General features: G+C 30.2%; 2 protein-coding genes across 2 annotated transcripts in view; one reads left to right on the top strand and one right to left on the bottom strand.

The window, feature by feature from the left end:
* LOC125076053 (adenylate cyclase type 6) overlaps positions 1-2457 on the bottom strand; it is a 186571-nt gene extending 184114 nt beyond the window's left edge. The window contains exon 1 of the mRNA XM_047687992.1: positions 2423-2457. The gene's annotated coding sequence lies outside the window, so the exon portion shown is untranslated. The remainder of the gene's footprint in view (positions 1-2422) is intronic.
* A 3781-nt stretch (positions 2458-6238) lies between these two features.
* Positions 6239-23202, top strand: LOC125075814 (SET and MYND domain-containing protein 4). Its single transcript, XM_047687587.1, has 13 exons — positions 6239-6293; positions 8634-8838; positions 11699-11870; positions 17060-17242; positions 18467-18613; positions 18770-18849; positions 19033-19154; positions 19721-19857; positions 19949-20389; positions 21130-21313; positions 21858-22076; positions 22676-22817; positions 22892-23202. The coding sequence occupies exons 2-13, from the start codon at positions 8641-8643 to the stop codon at positions 23093-23095; spliced, it is 2229 nt and encodes a 742-aa protein (XP_047543543.1). The 5' UTR covers positions 6239-6293; positions 8634-8640; the 3' UTR covers positions 23096-23202.
* Positions 23203-23253: the final 51 nt, after the last annotated feature.

Here is a 23253-nt window from a genome sequence, read left to right as displayed (position 1 = left end):
GAATAATTGATTGAATATATTTAATCTACCAGCAGACAGATTCTAAAAAAAGGTATGTATATTTTTATCTATCCTATATCTTAAGATATTTCTAAATAAACTTTTGGAATAAGAAAATTTAAAAATTGATTTAATTTTGTAATAAATGTAAAGAATAAACTTGTAACGAAGGCTTACCATGATAAATGACGGATAAAAAAATAGTATTGATTTAAAACTGCATAGATACTTAAAATACCAAATGTAAATCTAGCCACAAATAGACGAGCCAACAGATTTATCTTAACTTGACCTTCTCCCTCAAACACTGTTGTGTTATTTTGAACTCTTCAACGGAAATACAATTCACCTAATTCTTATTTCTTGAATATAGAACATGTTCCTATCATAAAATACTTTTTTAAATTTAATAAAGACTGCAGCTAAATCTATTTAATATTTGTTTATGACATTTCATGGTTTCGGATTTATTCAATGATTGATTACAATTAAAAAATAAAAAGTATATTATAATTAATTAATGATTCACCTATATATGTATATGAAAGAGATTTACTAAAGATGGGTTGATTCGAAACAGTCAAATTTAATCTGTCAGTATTTTTTTACAAGAGTGAATTTTTGACACATCATGGCTTCTCCGTTTGACACATAACGTTATATTGGTAACAATTCCCTGGCTTCAAAGCGAAACCAACATTGGGACCAAAATTCGTGACATGTGAACACTGATGTGTGAAAACGTGATAAACATTTTCTCAAAAGAGTAAAGTCAAGGCGAAATTTTATAAGATTGATTTCGAACTGGCATCATTTTGTAGTCTTGAAAATAATAATACTATATTACTTAAATTTATCATAGAAATTCAATCAGAAAGGCGCGCCTTTCCAATTTAAATTATTTTCAATGTCAAAATGGTATTTGACTGTTTTGATTTCGGAATTCGAAGGACGCGGGAAAACAGCTGATACGTCAAATCTCAAGAATGACGTTGCCTTGTAAAATAATTTTTTAATGGTAATTGATATCGTTGACTGAGAGTAGTTTAGATTTTCTGTAAAGTGACTTATTTAAGAGATTTTATTTTGATTTCAATGTTTTTTCTGTTAGTATAAAACTTCACTTATTTGAATCTCGGTATTTCTAATCCTGTATAATGTTTGTGTTTCTGTCTATCGATACATTTATTATATTTATGTACTGTGTTTTTTGCAAAAACGACCTTTATCTACATATGACATGACATTCGTTTTTTAAATAACTGTATTATATAACTTTTAACAAAATCACAAACATATTGGCACTGCAAGAAGTATAAACGAGTCCTTACACCGACAATGAGTCGCTAGCCATAGGATATAATAGTAACTAAAACATACGCATTCAACCCTTTATACTGGAAGACAAGAATATACGTTATTGATGTCTAACAATTTCTATTGTAATAATAACTAACCCACTCAGGGTATGAAGACCGGTAAAATAATATCATAATAATATCACACAATTTATATTAACATAAAGTATTCCATGAAAATGAATTCAAATTTTATGTACAGAATGATTACTTACATATGAAAATTAAAGCCAAATCAATATGCAGTAAATGCAGTGTAATTTTAATTCATTAAAGTTATTCCTTATACAATAATAAAACCGACTGATTCCTCGTTAGGTTAATTTTTTCTCATTAAACTTGATTTGCATTTTAATATCTTATCTATAAATTCAAAGCTACACGGAAATGGAAGACAAGCCTTTTTAATTTGTTATATCATAACATTTGTCATTATATTCTTCTTGCTAGTTTATATTTATATAGATAATTCTTTAATTTATATCAGTGACGCTACACGACCTGTGCGTAATAATTTAAAAAAAATATTACACATTACATTCTTTAGTCGAGTTCCTATCCTACGCGCAAACTTCTCGGATGTTGCCCACCTATGATATAGAAAATATATCTCAGATTTTATAAATTTGTTTATACATAATACTATCTAAAAGCATATACAAATACATCCTATACCGCTCCACGCGATAAACAGGCTAAGGCTTAGTGGGTAAAAGCCGTACCGATCATATTCAAATAACACACTTAAGATGACCACGCTTAAAGGTATGGCGACATCTAATTTCAAGCGATAAACAATATCTTGTCTGATACATTAAGACCGCGAGGACAAATTTACTTTAGGATGAGTAGAACACGACCTTCATTTCGTTCCAAATGAATGACTCACATCGCAGGCTTTAAAATAAAATTAAAAAAAATGAAAATATTTTCGAAACTAACGTTACGATCACGCGCCTCATCGAAGGATTTGTATTTTCAAGATTTATTTACAAAACCTAAAGCAATGTGGTCAGTGCTATTATTTATAATATTAAATATTAACGGATGTGAATCATACTCACAGAAAACTTGACGTGAGAAACGGGTGCGATTTTTCGATCGTAAAGTTAGGTCAAATAACAGTTCACGTTCGGGATTAGAATAACAAAATGAGCGTTGAGTCTACTCTCATAGAGCGAGGACGCGCGACTGAAGTGTGATCGAGACACGAGGCTCGCGGGGTGATAACCGCTGATAAGCGAAGCGTCATCAGCTACACACAGCTGGCCGCTAAAATGTTCATTTTATCAACGAAACCAGCTACTTATTTTTTTAAACAGTCACTGATGACGATCCTTTTGACGCTAGAGTGTCAATATCGGAACAAAACTGATGATATAAACTTTTAGTCTGTACGTAATTTGAATACTTTCTTAATTTAAGTATATCTGAATGTAATATGAGTCAATATTCTAATTAAATATGTATTATGTATAGTAACATTATCATAACCGTTATCTACAGGTACGAGCTGTGCAACTGAATTTATAAAATCGACATATAAAAAAAAAAAAAAATGATTACTAAAATATATTTTTTTGTTTTATAACAATTTCAACGAACCATAACAAAAACAAAAAAAAAAATTCGAATAAAATTTCCTGAAGTTGTTCGATATTGCCACTTGCAGCATATTAATAATTGTTCAGACAATTCTGAACAAGGTAACAGCTTATATTAATATCCATCGTTTTGCTTATTTAACCATTTCTGTTACTAACTGTTAACATAAATGACAACCTGTCATTATATCTTTCACATATTTGATATAATATGTAAACAGCGGAGGAAGGCTTTGAATATATGTACGTATATTTAATCTTACCGTATTATACAGATGTAAATCACTAATATACAAAAATATGTAATTCACGCTTGTCACGTCAATAATCTAAATTTAATACGAATGAAACTGCAAAGCCAAGCTCTTAATATAAATATATTATTATACATTATAAACTTCTTCGAAACGCGCCATGGCAGTAGCATATTATACATTAGATTTTTTTTCGAATTCATTAGCATAGATTGAAAGACATAAGTGTAGGAACAGGTAAGATTTTCGTTAATACCGTCTTTAGAACCAAAATTATCCTTCGAAACAGCAATACATATAACCTTATTAACATCTTTTTAAGTTGAAAATAAGAGTTTTAGTTTTACTATATTTTAAGTATAATTTATATTAAATAAAAAAAAAAAAAATAGTATTAAAATCGTAACACGGAAAGGAAAGATAAACTAAGCGTATACAATTCTCTGAGACAGAAAGGAGATAGGAACTCTTAAACAGAAAGAACTAAAATAAAATAAAATGGAAGTATTTCTGTTTCATATATGTTGCTTTTATTTTTATACTATAAAAATATTTCAGGATTCCATAAGATTTAGCTTTAGGAAATCTCTATAATTTCTACGGAATATACATTACATCTATTATTATAGATAAGTATAGACTTCATTTTAATTTTTTAATTATAGCACAGTTTGCTTAACATAAATGTATAAATAAATTAGCAATGCTGTCCTTTTTCTGTGCATTCCTCGAAATTTCCATAATTATTATCGTTGAATCTTATTCACTCGGTGAACTTTTTGCTGTAAATGTTAAACCAAATGTCACCAGCTCTATTATAATTTAATAAAGCTGGCGAGATTATTTTTCCAAAACGATATCGATATATATATAGCTCGCTGATCGAGGACGGTATAATATAACATTAATGACAGTAAGTTTGGGGTCATAATTGTCAAGCAATCACGTAAACCGTAGACAAATGGTGAGTATTTGTCATCATGTATATGAAACATAAATATCTCATAATCGTAATTGAATGTGATTGAAACCTCGTGTACAGCTAATCGTTAACAATAAAATAAATGTACGAAAAAATAATTACTTATAATTTTTAGTTATATTCAAAGTTTTTTGAAAAACCATATAATAATTACTTCCTGGAAACATTGTAACGAACATTATGTATAAAGATAAATTTTACCTTAAAATTAACTTAACATCGAGATCGGCATTATAAGAAATGTGAAAACGATATTAAAGCAACCTTACTTCGACTGCAACATATACAAAAGTATGAAAAACAATATTTATAATTTAAAACAAAGATCTATAAAAATCGAAATAGATTTTAGTATAGATACTAGTTGAAGAAGCAACACATCGCTATTGCTGTTTTATTACGGAGCTGTTCAAATGCACGAGAGTGAACCGATGTTTACGGAACATTGAGCTCGGTACCTATACGAGCCACTGCGAATAAAAGGAATGGGCGTTCAATAAAATCAGGCTTGTCTTTGTTCGAACCGATGCAGTGATGCAAAACGACTACGAGACAGTACCTAGTTTCTTATGCGCTAATATGATTGAGTACCAAACAAAATATCGGATTAATTTCAATCGTCTAAAATGTAGGTAATTTGGCACTTTTTAGCATCGAATGTGTACAATCAAACGACACTTTCTATCTGAACGCGATAAGTTACTGATAAATTAATTTCCTACTGTAAATATATATAAAATTATAATTATATATAGGAATCTACATTGTTTTATTGATTAGTAAAATGTAAAAACCGTTTCGTAATTTTTGATCACTGTTCGCATTTTGTGTTAACAAAATCATCAATATCTACCTATATCAAAGTTTTTTTTTTTCACTTTTTTCAATGATGTTTTTTTTAATTTTATTACAAACATAAATAATGAAATACGGGACAACTTTAAGGATTTTACGTTATAGACATACAAAATGTTTTAATAGAAAGCCATATTCAATGTATTTTACTTTTTATTGCACTTTCATTATTTTTCATTATTTCTTATTCTATTATTAGTGTAGATCTAAACGTACGCTTACAACTTTGTTTCTTAAATCACTTTTGAAACATTGCGTACCTAAACCTAATACACTTGAAATAATTTAAGCTGCATTATTATAATTTAATAATGAGACTACTGGGGTGATTAAAAAACGTGCAATGTTTTTTCCTTATTAATATGAACATAACATATTAACAGCAAATATCATTGAAATTCGTCTTGCCGTTACAGAGTAATATGATTTTTTCAATATACGCTTCAAATTTTTACCGTGGACCCATTAACAAGGTCAGTTAAAAGTTGTTTTTTGAAGTCCGTTACAAAGTTTTGTAACAAGATTAACTTAAAAGCCCATCTTTCCTTTTCCTACATTAATTTTAATACGCTAACGTTAACATTAGTTAAAATTAATGAATCTGATTCTTGAAAACGTATAGTAAATTTTTAATAATTTATTTTCGTACTAGATAGACGGACCGGTAAATGAGGCACTTGGTGGTAATGGTCACCAGTGTCTGCACACATAGACACTGTAATAAATATAAACTATACCATACCTCGTCAATGTGCCACCAAGCTTAGAAACTAAGAAACAATTAAACTAAGTGAGTTAGTTTATTAAATAAATTCCTATAAAATATTATTTGCATACACATTTGAGTGTAATAAATAATAGTTTTCTAATCCTATAAACTATGCAAAGCAATGTACTAAATTAATAAGCAAAAAGTAGAAACAATTTTTTGCAATATTTTTTTACCAGGCGCGAGATGATCTTTTTATCTTAAAGTTTCTTTAAGTGCGAATTAAAAAGTAGACAATAAAAAACTTACAATACTATTTACTGATCTGCTTTTAAAATAAAATTTTATTACATCTTATCGATGAAGTAATTAAATATACGTCTTTATAAACAGATGGCGCTTATCTGAGCAGTATAATTCCCAAAATAAAACACTAGCGTACAAAATAGTGTGGCGTTTAATTTTAGACAAGTTTGCGCGAAGCTCCTGACAGCCACACACGTCCGACTCTTTTTCAGGAATTTTCTTAAGGTAAATTCATACTTTGCATCGGTTACTCAACACCGGTTTTTTTTCAATCTATTCTTAGTATAAATACATTGATTGGCTTTTAATTATAGAGTAATAGTAACATAATACGACAGTAAAATCAAATCTCTGTGTGAGGTGATTGCTGGATAATGACGAAGTCTAGCCGCTTCATAGTATTGGACAGGATATTAGTGAATCCGTAGCATTGAGAGAAAGTAGCAATGGTAGAATAGGATCATATTTCTCTCAAACCCGTACCTACCATATCGCGATTGTATTTGTAGAAAGATCGAACAAATCGTTACTTTAATCTTTAAATATTATAATTAATAATCATATTATAATTATTATATAATTCACATATAAATTCGAATTATTTTATTTATACTATCCTTATAAAGTATAAAATATTATAAAACAAGCATCAGTAAATCACGCTCGACGTTTTCCCGTTTGCGGTTTGTAAAATATGTTTGACAATTTTCGTCAAGTGGAAGGTGGCTAATTAATGTTCAAGCCACGATATGAATATTCAGGAAAAATATAAATTCATTTGCTTGTGTTAATTACTCTATCTTGCTTTACTAATGAATACGAAATTTATACACATTGACAAGGTAGTATTGCTTGACCAGATAAATTTCACATTACTGAAAATTAACCAAATTTAAACAGTAATAACTATGCCGCATGGTGTCACTCGTACTAAATTTGGATGGTTCAATGCACATGCTTGTAACATCCACAAGATGAGTACTTGACATTACTGTTTGCTAGATTCGTTAAATGTCTATGGTTAATACTTGATATACAACCATCCCAAAAAGAGGTTAACGGATTCCTACAATCAGACTCATAGTTCATGATCGTACAGCTATTTCATATTACCATTATACTCGTAGTAAATTCTTTGAATTTAAATATCGTGCATAAGTAAACATCAAGAACTAAATTAAACGTTAATTATGCAAATGTGAAGTTCATAACTAACAGAAAACCTAAGCAAACACGTTTTCAAACTACCTTGTATAAATCACTGGTCTGTTTATTCTGGAATCCTTTTAAAATTTATCAATGTTATCAATGAAACCTGTGGTTTGACGAAAATTATTTAACTGGAATAGGTAACATTTTATTTCAATTGACATCTATCATATAAATAAACTAACAATCTTCTTCAATCTTGGTTTAAATTATATATAATTAACATAGTATATTAAATTAGTATCTTAAATGTATGTTGCAGTAGTTTTGTTCTTTGCTGAAGCATAAAATAATATTTAAAAATCCTTCATATATTTTAAAAATATTTTCATACCCTTCATGTATTTTGTGTTTGCGTTTTTGAGTACAATGTTAATCTTCATAATCTTAATCTTCATTCGATTCTAACAAATTTCTGTATTTAAAGTTATTAATCATTAGTAACGTATGTATTTTTATAATATTATTCATGCTTTTAGAAAAAAATATATAAAACATTCATACATTAACTTAGAAATACAATTTTCTTATAAATAATAAGTTACTTATTCGATTTAATCGCATCTGATATTGATGTTGTGATAATAGACAGAAATGTAACTCTTGACATTTAGGTCTGAAAATGTTCGACGGTTCGGTGCTAAATTTAAACGAGTAATACACATTTGTACGTTTAAATTTGTGTCTGTGTTTAGTAGCAAGCTTTCATAGAATGCAATTAACATAACATGAATTGAAATGAGCGAGAACTAAGTAAATATCTGCTTTATGAATTCCCCGAAATAGTTTCCGAATCAAAGACATGAAATAAATCATTTCGAGTGCTTTCATCTAGGCTGTAATGTTTTGTATTAAAAACTTGTCTCTTTCATAAAAGTGTGTTGTTTTAAATATTGGATTACGTGTACATATAATATTACATTTAAGTTATTTTTGATGATTCTTTAAAAGCATTAGCTCGGTTAATTTCTATTGTTACACTTAATTTTGAATGTCACTTAACTTTTTTAATATATAGGTTATTATAATAGGAATTTAAATTGAAAAATAGGACAGCTCATAGTAAATGGTCACCACTACCCAAAGACTTTAGCACTGGCAAGGATGACAAGCTATTGCTCACACCTTCATTGCGGCATCAACTATGGCATTTAAGATTATTTATACATCTTGACATCTAAAAAGCAATATATGCTATGATTATTGTTAGAAAGTAATTCCTGATAAAAAGAAAATTATTGACTAAAGTTGACTTCATATATTGAAGAGATCAGCAATCCTACAGCCAATATTAGTAATAATATATAAAGACAGAAACAGTACAAGAATATAATATTTCTCTTTTTATTCTCTCAGATTAAAGATGACTTGTATATACGAAGACTTCGATTCCGCATTCGCCTCAGTATGCAGCGACGTAACACTATACTCCAATAACAAAGGATTTTTCAAAGGACTCGTTGAGGAAATAGTATCTTTAGCAGAAGTCGACGGTTGGTTGAGCAAATTCGAAGAAATCGTGGACAAGGAAAAGGTCACCGCGGTCTTAGAAAATCAAACGGTGAGTTAGAAATCTATAGCTATTTATCTCGAGAATCATAGAAAAATGAGTTTGTTTATTTTTACTCTTTTATATCGTTCCGTTCCAAGCTTTGTTACCTCATTATTTGTTTATAAATTCGCAAAATATCTTTAAAACATATTTTGTTTTTAAATATTACCTTTCATAATTCATATTTTATTTCCAATTATTTGTAAGCTAAAATTCATATTTAAAAATGTAGCGTATGATATTATTTTATCGTCTCTATTTCTCGGAAAAAAATTATTAAAACAAAATTATAGTAAACTATTATTTAACGGAATTCACCCTCTGACATATATATATTGTATATATATAGTAATAAAATTGTATATCAATATTGTATGTAAGAGTTGGCTTCGTATAATTTAATTGGAAGGCTCTTTGATAGCAACAAAAGTGGCATTCATAGCGGACTAATCAGTAACCGATTGACAATCGAACCTTGATTTTAATTCAATTAAATTGACAAAACCCATTGTTTCATAATATCATAGATGTCTCCAGTGCTCAAATATATCATCAAACATATATATTAACTGAAATTTTCATAAGGGACATTTTATGAAACTGCGTCGCAGTTTCACAAAATATTTAAGTATCACGACTGTTAATAATGCTACGCTATATTTATCGCAGTCAAGTTGTTAAATTAGCCTTTCTATTAACTAGTCGCTTTATTAAACTGGCCTGGCCTGTATGACTTCCAGCCAATATATTTTATTATTGTGATAGCCGACCAATAATTCACCCTGGATTTGTTTCGTTGCAGCCTGAGTGAGCTCACAAAGATAGCCACCTGGATGATATTCTATATAACGTTGTAATTTATTTGAAATATTATTATTAAACGTTATTATCATTATTAAACGTTATTATCGAATTAGTACAACTATATCCTGTAATGATATATGTACATTTTTGATAAATAAATAAATAAAAAAAATTCCCTTCATGAAATAGGGAAATTTGTTTTAAAGTCTCCTGCAATTTATACTAGTTCTATATAATTGTTTACGAAGTTGAATGAGATCTCTGTAAAAAATAATGTCGGCGATGCTTCACAAGGAATCGGCTTAAATGGTCGAGGCATCCTTCTACGAGACTGTCATGGGCCAAAAGCAGACGGCGGAACGAGAATTAAAGGAAGATGTCGTCTCGGCCCTCCTACAGCCCTGACACCCGGGGCTGAAAAGATACTTGCTAGAGCACAACATAGATGCTGCGTATTCGTCATATCGACATGAGTTATAATGATTAAAAATCTCATAAAACCCTGTATGGAATCGGGTATCTGAGGTTTTCCAGTGCGTCAAAAAAATAAAGAGCATAATTATTTGGATATATTAAACATAGAGCACATTATTTGTCTATATATTTTCAGGAGAGTCTAAAACAAAATCTATTTTCTATGAACGGAAGGTATTATACTGGCTTAATATCTTGGTAAAAAGGCTAGGCTTTTAATTGAATGGCTAATTAAACTAATTGTCTGCGATGAGTACACCGTAAATTTAATTATATTTGTGACAATTTAGATTGAAAATTAATAAAATCTGTTAGTAATACTAACTAGGTACAGTCTGTAAATATCCCCTAACAGCTGACCCTTACTCTTAAGGATAAGATTCGTGCTTATTAAAGCAGACTTATCTAATGCTAGTAAAGCGGAAATACAATTAACCGACTCACACTGATTCGCTCACGATTGTTTTCCTTATAAACCAAGCAGGAGATGATTCTGTATCATTTAAGCCTATGTCGACTTTTCTTCATTTTACGATATATTGCGGTAAATTTTGAGTTTCTTTTTACAGAATAGTTTTACCGTTTCCTGTATTTTTATGTACCTTTCAATATCATACGTGATTTTAACTCTGTACTTGTCTTTCAAAGAATAGACTGAAGGTTGAAGTATTAAATTGTTAGATATGTTATCTTAACCTCAACTACTTATAAATTACTGCTTGGCACTTCTTGTTATCAAATGACAATCTACGTAATCATACATTTAAATATATGAAAAAGAGAAAGGTGACATTTTTTCACTATAATCATTATTTTTAGGCATATTTGGCTAGTCTCATAGAAAAAAATAAGTTTTTATTCGATAGCTATTTAATTACAGGTTACAAATATATTGGTTGGTTTTACCGATTGTCAATACAATACAGCTCTTAAATAATTTTACAGTTTTTAAGTTAATATATAACTAAAAATGATGACAGCTTTAGTAATACGATACTTTAGTACATACATATATAGCTATAGACGTGGGTCACTTGGGGTAAAAAAAAACCTTTAAAAAATCAATGTACTTTAAAAATAAAAGAGGGTAAATCATATATAAGGGAATAGGCGTGCCATCTTTGCAGTATCACCAGAAGGAATCTGGCTATAGGCAGTTGTTTTTTGCTCTTAATTTAAAAAACATACAGATTCAATTATTATCTAATTAACCAAATGATAATTTATACCTATACCGAGGGATGTAAGAATAATTTTACCTTCTAGAGGTTTAAAGCCCTACTTACTTTAAACAACGATTTCAACTCTGAAGTATCATTCCAATGAGTCGAAAATCAATGTAAGCTATCAATTAACATGTCTATGACTTTCTGATTTTTTATTTATGTTCGGTCATTACAGAGGATTTGGAAGCGCTTAAGTTATTTTTATTTGTATTTAAAATGTATTCTTGCTCGGCGATAAAAACAAACATTGTGGGTTAACCTGAATAAATTGGAACTGTTACATAATTAAGTAACCTCAGAAGTGGTTTTTATTCAGATATGAGACGTTAAACGTGATAATACTTCTTAAGATTTATTTTTCGCAGGTAATGGAAGCACTAAAGGAAGTTTTATCAAGAATACAACCTATGTTTAGAGGTAAAGATGCCAGGACGTCACATGAGAAGCGATTATTGGCTCAAACTGCTCTGAAGGAGGGAGACCTGATGAAGAGTTTAGCTCTTGCCAGTCAAGCGGTTCTTCGGGCACCAATGACTGGTAACAATATTATCTTTAATAAACATGAAAATGTATTTACAAAAAAAAATAAGTATTTACAAGAAAAAAGGTTGGTGTTTACTGGGAACAGGTGGATGGGAATTCAATGTGGGTAATTTAAATATTATAAAAAAACTAAACTATCACTAATATTATTATTAAACACATTTTTTTTTAATTGGCTAATATTTTTTTAAAAAAAGGTGACTCTTGATTTCATTCACCTAAGAGATATATTGATACGGACGAAGGTTTTGAGTTTTAAGTATGCATAGTATCCTAACGAACGTTACACCCTTTGAAACTAAAACGTTGAACTTACGTAGATAACAACTCTGTCTAGCAAACTTATGAGTAAATGAAAAAGTCGGATAGTAAAATGATGAAGATTTAATGAAGTACAAACTAGACGATAGAGAATATAAAAATATTAAAAGAAACTTTACATATATATTTTACCATCGCACTTTTCATATACTTTTCATATTCATTTCCTACACGAACTTGTTACCTACGTATATTAATTTTACCCAATAACAAACACTATACATTTATCATAAAACTATCTGAGCCAAGCGATTTCAATCATGTTACATTTAGATTGCATGTGCTCGTTTCATACAAATGATGAATAAATAACCAAGCGCATCTCATTAACTAAATATGATGCAGAAGTTACGTTACGAACGTACATAAAACAAAATGATCAATCACTACAAAACAACTTAAAAAAAACAGTTACAGTAATATAATTATTACCTTACCTAGAATAGGCTATTTGACAATGCGAAAAATAAAGTGTCAATTATTGTAATCAGTATATATTATGAGTTTAAAAATGGTTGTTTATTAACGAAAGTTGAAAATAATAATTAATTTATTCAAAAATCCATAAATAAAAATTCATTTTTTGAAACGTTTGTCACGTGACACAAAACGCTCCTGATTGGTCGGACTTATGATGACGTCACTTGCTAGTTAACCTTGTTTGCCTACTGTATGTGGATTATATGTGCCAGAGATTACAATACAGGCCAGTGACGTCACCGACCCCATTGCAGCGCCATATTGTCAAAGTAGCGAGTTCGCGCGCAATTTAAATATAGAATTTTTAATTTAATTATTTGACGATGATAAAAATAAAAAAACAACTTTTACTGGGTTCCTTAACCTCTACTTAATAATAGAAAATGGATTTTAAAAACGAGTCAAATAGCCTATTGGACGTTTAGTTGAAGTTTATGATTACAACACTATTTCTAAGGGTTGTAACGAAATATAATATGATATTTTTCGATAAACGCGTTATCTACCGCAATTTTTTACAATTTTATCGTTCATCCGACAAATAAAACACTTCTTGCACCGTTGCCTGTTTAATAAATCTATATTAATACGAGTAATTTCGTAAAGATCTACGATAGATCCGATCGAAACCTATTCACAATTATAAATCATTAAAAAATTATTATTTTTAGTCGACAATATGTATTCGCAAAATCCGTATAATCGAGATATTTCGATATTAAATCCCTGAAATTCAATGACATGACAGTTCAACAGGCGGCCATGTTTGACGGCCGGTCACGGATGCGTTCAGAAAGCTGCTTAAAGAATGTTTCTTATTATGTAGTTTTCACCACCTAAATAGAAAATAAAAACTTTTACAATCATAGGAATCGTTGATAAAAAAGTAATATGAAAAGTAATACAAACCGTATTTGTTTAGTTTTATTCATTTCACCTGATCGAACCGTGTTTTCATTTATTTTTAAATAATTTGTAAATACTTTTATAAATCTTTATTTGAAAATTTTAAAAGAGACATTATTGCGGAGTCACTTAAAATACAATTTAATGAAAAAACCTCCACTCTTTTTATGAGAGGAAACTGACTAGCTGCATTTGAGTAAGGATTATAAGCTTTAATAACTCAACAGTGTACAGGCTGGCTAACGATGTGAAAGTCGCGGATATGGTACAAGCTTAACGTTTAATTGGAAGAAGGGAGGAGGTTTAAATTTTTGCTTTTATTACTTTTAAAAAATACTAATCATCTTGATAACTTCCCACCTTTGACAAAATGTACAATTCGTCTCGGAAAATAATAAAGTTAGAAGATATCCATGATTTTATGGTGGTAGAGCTTTATTCGTCTGCGTACGTTCATCATCACGATTCATCTCTTATTTTATCACCAAACAGCAACGTTTAGTATAATATGATATGAGAGATGGTAAATAATTCTTACAGTGGCAAACAATAGGCAGTGACCACTTACCATCAGGTGGCCCGTATAATGAGCCGGCACGCCCGGTTACGGGGAAGTACCACTCTCTAATTTAAAATCGGCGTAAAGTGGTAACTATTCTACCGCGTTTCGTCTGCTATGTGAGAGTTCCGGAGTCCCGATCCTCCTCCCCCCCAAAACATGATGGTTGTGCATAATTTGATTATGTTATCCCAGGAGGGTACCATCAGCGATTGTGGTGGAGAATTCTTCTCTGGGCATCCATGCTCAGAACGTGACAATGATGCCCAGGCTGCACGTCTAAATGTCTACAGATTCCGTGGCTACAAATTTCTGTCAGCCTTTCGGTGTGATACCACGATGCCGGAAGTTAAATTTCGGCAAAGTGCAGTATGTGTTCGTGCAGTGCAGTGCATAAATCGAGTGGACCCGATGGCATCCCTCCAATCGTGCTACTGACATGTGCTCCCGAGTTGGCGCCGGTATTAACCCGTCTTTTCGTCGCGACAATCCTACGTATTAGGCGTCGTCCCGAGCTCCTGGAAGACTGCTTTAGTGCATCCGATCCCTATAAAGGGCAACATAAAAACATCACCATTTGTCGTATTCACACCTTAGGACATCTCGTCAAAATTCGAAATATCACCCATACCACTTAGATAGGCGGTGGTAATCACTTTCCATCGAGTGATCCTCCTGCTCGTTTGCCCCCTAAAAAAGCATAAAACATAAAAAAGCCACGACATTTACTAAATTATAATTACTTAATTAAAAGAATCATTTACATTGACGTAAATAATTCATAAATAAATGAGCTGTATCCAATAATTAGTTGTAATTAGATTATTCATTAATTGCACTTTAAATCATTAATTGCATTTAAAGAAATATCACCAAAAATAACTGAATGCTTCTCAATCACTTTGGTTTTAATTATCTATATTTCTATTATAAATGCGAAAGTCTACTTTTGTTTTCTGTTGTGTTTTCACAACAAAACCACAGAACCGAATTTGATAAAATTTGTTGTTGATTTGTTATGAAACAAACTTAAACTTCAAGGAGGGAAGAAAGGTTAATAAATGTAAAGACTTTTTATGACCAACGTTTAAAACGCAAGTGAAGCCACAGTTGACAACTAGTTATTTTTTTATATTTAATCTTTTTAATGAATTAAAAATTATGTTTGTCCCGTATGTGGTGCTAAATCATTCATCCGATTGTGATAAAAGTTTGGTGAGTTGTTCTGTGGATAAGGTTTTTGTTACGTGGCTCAAATAAAACAAGGCTTTTTCTATGTATGTTTTGTCCTTCAACATAAGCGTCCTATGTAGACCCTTATTCAACCCGTGCGAAGCTTTTCCAAGCCTAAGCCTTTCTTACCTTATGCTTATGAAACAACGTTTTTCAGAGAAGTCGTTAAATGACTATTTCTCGTAAAAAAATGTAACTGTTTACAGCATAAAACGTATGAAAAATTCAAATATACATTGATGTCGAGTAAGGTACACAGTCATACATTAGTAAAAATTAAATTTACCCGGCTTACGTGTGAATTTATTTGTCAGGTGATATCTTGTAAATTAGAACAAATGACGGACGACTTCTACTCTTAATAATGTAATATATGTCAATTTCATTTAATAACACACAGATATGTTATACGACTAATAAATAGTTACTACGGCCGGTAATTAGTTTACATAAAAATATAAAATGAATGAGGTAGTTGTTTTGTTTGTTCATCTTGCATTCGCAATGACTCAATCGACGATTGCATTCACTAGCGGTTAATTTTAGTCACGGAAACGAAGGCTGCTTCTTATTCTGATCAAACAAAGTACTAACAATGTTAAGTTGCAGATTATTCAAAATGAGTTAGAACACGTGAATCTTAATGGACGATCTCAAACAAACTGAATTTATAGTGTTGATAATTTGTTTTTATTTTTATTCATCGCGTGATGGGCGGTGAAGGAACACATTGTAAGGAAACCTGCGTTTGTCAGGTGAAAATCTGCTAAGTGTGTTTCCACCAACCCACATTCGAGCGTGGTGAAATACCAAACCCTCTCTTAAACGGAAGATAAGGGGTCAGCCCGTGGGACATTTAGGTTGATACTGGAGTTGTAATATATTATTACACATTTTATCCGATAATGCTGAATTCTCACATCGTTGAAACATAATATTTAATATATATTTTACATCTAAATTTTGTAAATTCACATTAAAAACTTCTACACACATTTACATTAGTAATTTCCACATTAAGTACATACTGTAATAGATTTTTAAAACTTTTCGTGGTACTTTCGGCGTAAAAGTCGTATTCGTTTTTACCTTGCTTAATTAAAATAATTATAAACCTTAAAAGTTTAGCTTTTCAATAAAATCATAAACAAATATTTATATAATCATTTTGCAAATAGTTTTTTTTAGAACTTACGATATCCTTTACAAACTTACAATCCCCTTTTAACCCTCTTAGAAGATTAATTTTGTTTCATAAAGAATTTCCGTGCAAAATGTAATCCCGTAAAGCCCGGCTTAAGCTGTGCGTTGTATGTCAATGAGTCTTTAAAAAAATTACGTAGATATATATTTAATTATCGCGAATTTTTCACACCATAACCCAATTACGTTTATATAGATTTTTTTCTCGCGTTCCTAGTTCAAAATGTTATCAACAAAAATATATAATTTATTTATGGCTGCGTGTATGTTATATGCTAGTATTTTTAACACACATCAACATAATAAATTAAAAACTTTGTTAATCAATTTACAATTGATATTAAAATTATGAAATTGTAAAAAAGGAAAACCTATTTATCCACTACTCTAATATTGTTACGAGATTGTATTTTATTACAGAAAAAAAAAACGTTATTTTTATTCATTAACATTACTTTATATTCATTTTTTTTAATTTCAGGAGCCGATGAAATCATAGACAATGGTATATCTTTAGCTCTTGCACTCTGGCTTCGTTCTGACATACTTCTTAATTTAAAAAGACCCGCTGCTGCCTTGGAAGATTTAAAATTAGCACTTAAAGAGAGACTTCCCGCTCGAATGAGAGCCGAATATTATTGGAGGATGGGTCATTGCTACAAAGGTAACTTATAAATAAATTTTTCAAAGATTCATTGCTTCTACGTCTTGAATCTCATGAATACTCGTGTATTAATTATAATGCATTTGATTTATTTAAATTATATCAATAAATTTCCCCAATATATATATCGCAAGTGTTCTGTATCTTAAAATAATTTTACTTAAATTGGTGGTTTACAATTCTGTAAAAATAATAACTTTATTATAGTTTTAGATAATAATTCAATATAGATAATTCATTTTCAATTAATATTAATTGTTCTATTTGTATTACACGATTAGTTTATATCTTTTGGTAGTACAATTTTACTTAAGAATTATATTTTCGAATCTATTTCTGTTTTTAACTTTGTTTGAATTCTTATTATTAAGATTTATTTAAAATAAACTTATATCGTAAGATTCTTTTATTGGAATCATGATTTTAAGATATGTGAAAACTGGCTTTGTCAATTTAAATAAAATAATGATTAAAACAGTTTATTAATTCCAAAATCGTTCATGATTGGTCATGAACATTTTTGGATTTATAATTATTGCTCTAAAGGGAATAAAAGTTTAATCTGGGCCAGTTTCAAGTTTTATAACATTAAAGATTAGAATTTTGAAAGTTCCGATCCTATTTCGATTGCGTAATTTACACTATACGTCGTTACTTGTTACTCAGTCCATAGTGTATCTGATGTTATAAAAACCAATTTATGTAAATATATATAGTAATAATCAGCTTACAAATATTTTTATTGAATTAATTGCGAATCATATCATTGAATGATATTATTAAGAAATAATTGAGTTCGTACACGTTTCATTTTATTTCCAATAATTTTATGTTTAAATTATAAAAAACGTAAATCGATCAAATACTAGCTTAGTATTTTTTCTTAAAGAAGTTTTTAAATGAAGCACTTTAAATGGATTCCATCTTTTATTGCCGTTGATCTGAATCTGCTTTTAAAACTTTCTATTCTTAAGGATAGTTCGTGATGAAGTTTTAAAGATTTCCTTTTCGATTGAAGATGGATGATTAGAAAGATTTATTTGACATTTTATACCAAATACCTTAAAACTTTTTAGTTAATAAATTTGTATATGCAATAACTAATCTATTATTTTTATGAATACTTAATTATTATAGTAAAATATTTTGTAGTTTTAAAGCTAAATTGTAGGTTTATCTTTTTATTCAAATAAATTTGAAATTAAAAAACATTTATCATTTAAGATACTGGAGAACCAACCCGAGCTAAAGTATCCTACGAATTAGCTGGAAGGCTCCTGGGAAACAACGAACAAGCTAAAATTCAATTAGCTAAAGATATTGACGCCCTAGATTATGCGGATAAGCCTAGACATCCTCCTGATAGGTCAGGTACTACAACTTTTATACTTTTTATCATAATTTTAATGTATTTGTAACATCACAGCTGCTTGAAGATTCCGAAATCATATTACCCATAATATTTTAGAAGATTTTATAAGTCCAAAGTACAAATAAACACGTACTTACCTCTATTCTTCATTTCAGGTATATCAGTAACGGGTGGTGCGAAGCAAAATATACCAGCCTTATCAAAATTGTTGAAAATCGTAGAAGAAGAAGAAAAGGTATGTCCAAAATATAAAAACCATTAAATAACACAAATATAAAAAGTTTAATTTTACTTTAACGCCTGTTATATTTTGCCGAGCAAATAACTCCAAGAAAAATATATTGCTATTGAAACGATTTTTCTAAACTGTTTTTTTTTTACATGCGATTATTTTATTACTTAATACTTTAAAATTCAGGGCCGCTTCGCAATTGCTGGTGCTCAGATAAAAACTGGCGATATTCTATTAGTGGACAATCCATACGCCGCATGCCTTCTTTCAGATTTTTATGGCTCTCATTGCCTTCATTGTTTCAACCGGTAAGTTTATAGCTATTTACGACATAGTGTACGTAATATGTTTTTTATTAAAGTAATGTTTGGATTTTTTTCCGAAAAATTGCAAAAATTTTGGCATGTGATTAAAAAGCGTTGTTTCTGAATATTGCAAGCGTTGCAAAATATGTGTGATTTTTTTTTATGTTAAGCTTCTGTAAAAATGTAACGTAATTAATATTTTTAATGAATAAGAAAAGCAATTCAAAATCAATATATTATTTGTTCAAGCACTCATAAAAGCACTTTTGAATCGTCATGCTACAGTGTAAGTAATTAATATACATATAGTGTAATTAATTACTATTAAGTTACCATAAATAACTGTATATAATTAGTAACTGATTAATAACCAGCATGCGCTCTACCTCTTAAATATTATGTCTGTTGATCGTAATATGCCAGACTTTTTTACAAATGTATCAATAACAATTGTACTGAGTTACAACTCGAATGGCGTTGGAGCGGTATAGGACACCGGGCAAACAATGAACCCTATTTTTTTTATTTATTAAGTAGTTTATTTTTATATCCTTTCCATTTTATTCTAGATTAGATGATAGTAAAGAAAGTGCTGCAGTTTGGTGCCCGAAGTGCTCTGGAGTAGCATTTTGCTCAATCAAGTGTCGCGATGCGGCTCTCACTACGTACCACTCATATGAATGTCAGTTTTTAACCCTTTTCATAGGTAAATAAATATAAAATATACGATTTTTTATAAATACTAACTGAATAATCAATTACATAATTTTGCTGTTCGCTTACTTTTTTATTTCTAGGTTCAGGGATGTCAGTACTCAGTCATATCGCACTGCGTATGATAACACAAGCTGGTTTGGACACAAGTCAACAAATTCACTCCAAGTATTTGGGCGATGTGAAAACCGTTGAGAGTATTGTGTTAAACGACATCGAAGGTATCAATAAAAAAAACAAAATGAAAAGCAGAAAGGAACGTTTGAATCGTACAAAGAAAGGCTTAAAAGGCTTTGAAGACAAAAATTCAAATAACGAGGAACTTGAAACGAAAATTGAGGACAAAACGAGCCATCACGAAAAATTAGAAATGACAGCTGCACAAATTTACTCACTGTGCTCGCATTCAAACCAAAGAAAGGGAACAGATTATCTGAAGAGGATAATCATGGGGCTATTCCTAACGGAGTGCTTGAAAAGAAGCGGGTTTTTCAAAGACTGTACAAAGGATAATTTACAAAAAGGTAATGTTATATTTTATCACAAAACTAAATAACATCGATACAAATATAATCAAACATATAGATCCCATAAGTTTCTTACTGAGATTGTTAAAAATTATAACCCAATATATATATAACACGAGGCAATGATTATGAAATTAATTTATATTGCTTGATTATTTTTTCATATTATTCATACAATATAATAAGAAATTCAATTAAAAGGCTTGGCGTTATGTAAAAGCACTACCTAACTACTAAAGATGTACACTACTTACCGTACTACGAGTATTATGTCAAAGTCGTTAAAGATAAATAAAGTAGTGTTCTTTTGCCGAAACCATCTTAAATATAACACAGTTACTAAAACTTTTTATAGAGGGTTTGTAGCCACGAGCTCAAAAAATTTTACTAGAGGATCACAAATTTTATTTAAACGTAACTTAGTGTGACAATGATTTATCGACGGTGGGATAAAAGTTTAATGTTTTTGATACAATTACAAAATTTCTAAATATCTTATATAATACTAGCTGCCCGGCCCGGCTTCTTGTTGTAATTCTCGGCTTTACTCAACTATTATATACATAATTGTAGATGTATTACATTCCTATTAAAACACTATTAATTAATGAAAACCGCAGTAAAATCCGTTGCGAAGTTTAAAAGATCTAAGTGTACAGACGGCGGGAAGCTATTTTATTTAATTATATGTAGAGATTCCAAACGACTTTTAAAAAAAATTATGACATTTATTTCAGCGGAAAAAGTCATCTGCGAGTTGATAGTTCGCAATTTGCAATTACTTCAGTTTAATGCTCACGAGATTTACGAAACGGTCCGTGGCCAACACTTGTTTAACGGCTCTAAACCAATTTACATTGCAGTCGGTATATACCCAACAGGAGCATTATTTAATCATGAATGTTATCCCGCTGTGGCTCGGTAAGCTTATCATTATAAATACATTAATAAACACCAAATACATATAATATTTACGTATATATTTGTAAGAGAAAAATTATATAAGTATTTGGTATTGTTGTGTTTCGTTTGAATGGTGACTGAGCTGGTGCATAGACACAAGGAACATAACATCTTAGTTCCTATGATTGGTGGTGCATTGGTGTTGTACAGAAAGATTATTATTTCATATGATGTTAATATCTATGGCTGATGATGACCACCTACCAGCAGGTGCGTTTTTTCCTCGCCAGCCTACCGATACTATAAAAAAAAATCACAAGATTTATTTCAATTTCAGCAATTGCTATGCCATTATCTAATCAACAATCTGTGATACAAAGTCAAACTTTAACATTATTTGGTTATGTATAAATAAAAAAGTTTTTTAATTATTGTTAATAATTCAAGAAAATAACTATGTATGTATGATATGTCCATGTTAAATTCGACATACTACATCATATTTAAGAATACTCGTTCGTAAACTTATTATACCTACTTGTTTATTCTTTTTTACAACTAGATATTTTGATCAACAAAAAATTGTACTACGTGCGATACGCCCACTGCAACCAGGAGAAGTAGTGTCTGAAAATTATGGACCTCATTTCTTGATGCGTAGTCTTAAAGAACGTCAGAGAATGCTGGCCTGTAGATACTGGTTCCGATGCGATTGCATTGCTTGCAAAGAGAATTGGCCTACGCTAAAGCAAATGAACGCGGAGTCGTCTTTATATCTCAGGTAAAATTAATTAAATCCAAAATCAAAAGTGATGAAATTGGTAAAAATTAAAAATAAATAAATAAATATTTGTAGTATCTCAGCCAATATGGACGGGTATTTTAAGAGTACACATTGATTAAAATACCTGCAGCTATAATTACACTGGGTAAATCACTGGCTAAACTAAAAGAGTACCTGTTAATTTTCTAGCTAATTATTCTCTGTAGCTATACAGGTCACGGGTACGGGTTAATCCTGTAACATGACCATTCAAAGGTGCATAAGTGGCTACTCAAATAAGGAATATTCTGTTTGATTTTTTTCTATCTGAAAATGTCAATAATTTGCTTTTGCTTGCTTGAGATGAAATTAGACATTATAAAAATATGAAATATCCAATTCTGTTTATTTCAAATATGCTAACTAGTGCTTGTGCTTGGTAAAGGTCAATTTGTGCTTATGAAAATATATTAACGTCGCCAGGCCATGTGTACACTTGTTCAATGAAAGTACTACTTTTAAATATTTATATGAGTTTTAGATAAAAATATTTTACATAAATTTCAAGCATATGAAATAGATTTCAATAATATTCCATCTTTTGATAAATATTCTAGGTGCCCAAATGCAAGCTGTACTGGAAAATTCAAATTGACTAAGAATCCACCAAACCGATGTCATAAATGTGCCGCAGCTATAAATAAAGATTCAATAAAAACGTATACAGAAGATATTGACAAATGCTTATCTCAATATCAGGTAAAGGTTTTCAGTTTATTTTCTTTTAAATGTGTCATTGTCAGTTTGTAATTAATCATAATATTCGTTACTAGAAAGGAGCATCGCTTATGGACGAAGAACTGCCTGATGAAGCTATCAAAACGTTATCAGAGGCGGTTGATGATTTCTACAATGCAGCACGACCCCCCCATTGGGAAACGCATATTGCACAAGAATCGCTCCGGTCATGTTTTGCTATTTCGGGAAACATTCATATCGTACAAAACGAAACAGAACAAAAACAACCGACTATTTAATTGTTACAAGCAAGTCAATCGGAAGAAAACACTTCATACCCTTATTTATGTCAAATGCGTTATTGTAATAAATTTTACATTAAATATTTGTTTTAAATATGATCTTATTAAAAAATGAACACCATTATATAAGTAAAAAATATATTTGTTTCTAAATA

This window comes from Vanessa atalanta, chromosome Z (genome assembly GCF_905147765.1).
Source record: "Vanessa atalanta chromosome Z, ilVanAtal1.2, whole genome shotgun sequence".
Lineage (NCBI taxonomy): Eukaryota > Metazoa > Arthropoda > Insecta > Lepidoptera > Nymphalidae > Vanessa > Vanessa atalanta.
This window is presented reverse-complemented; position numbering and strand designations above follow the sequence as displayed.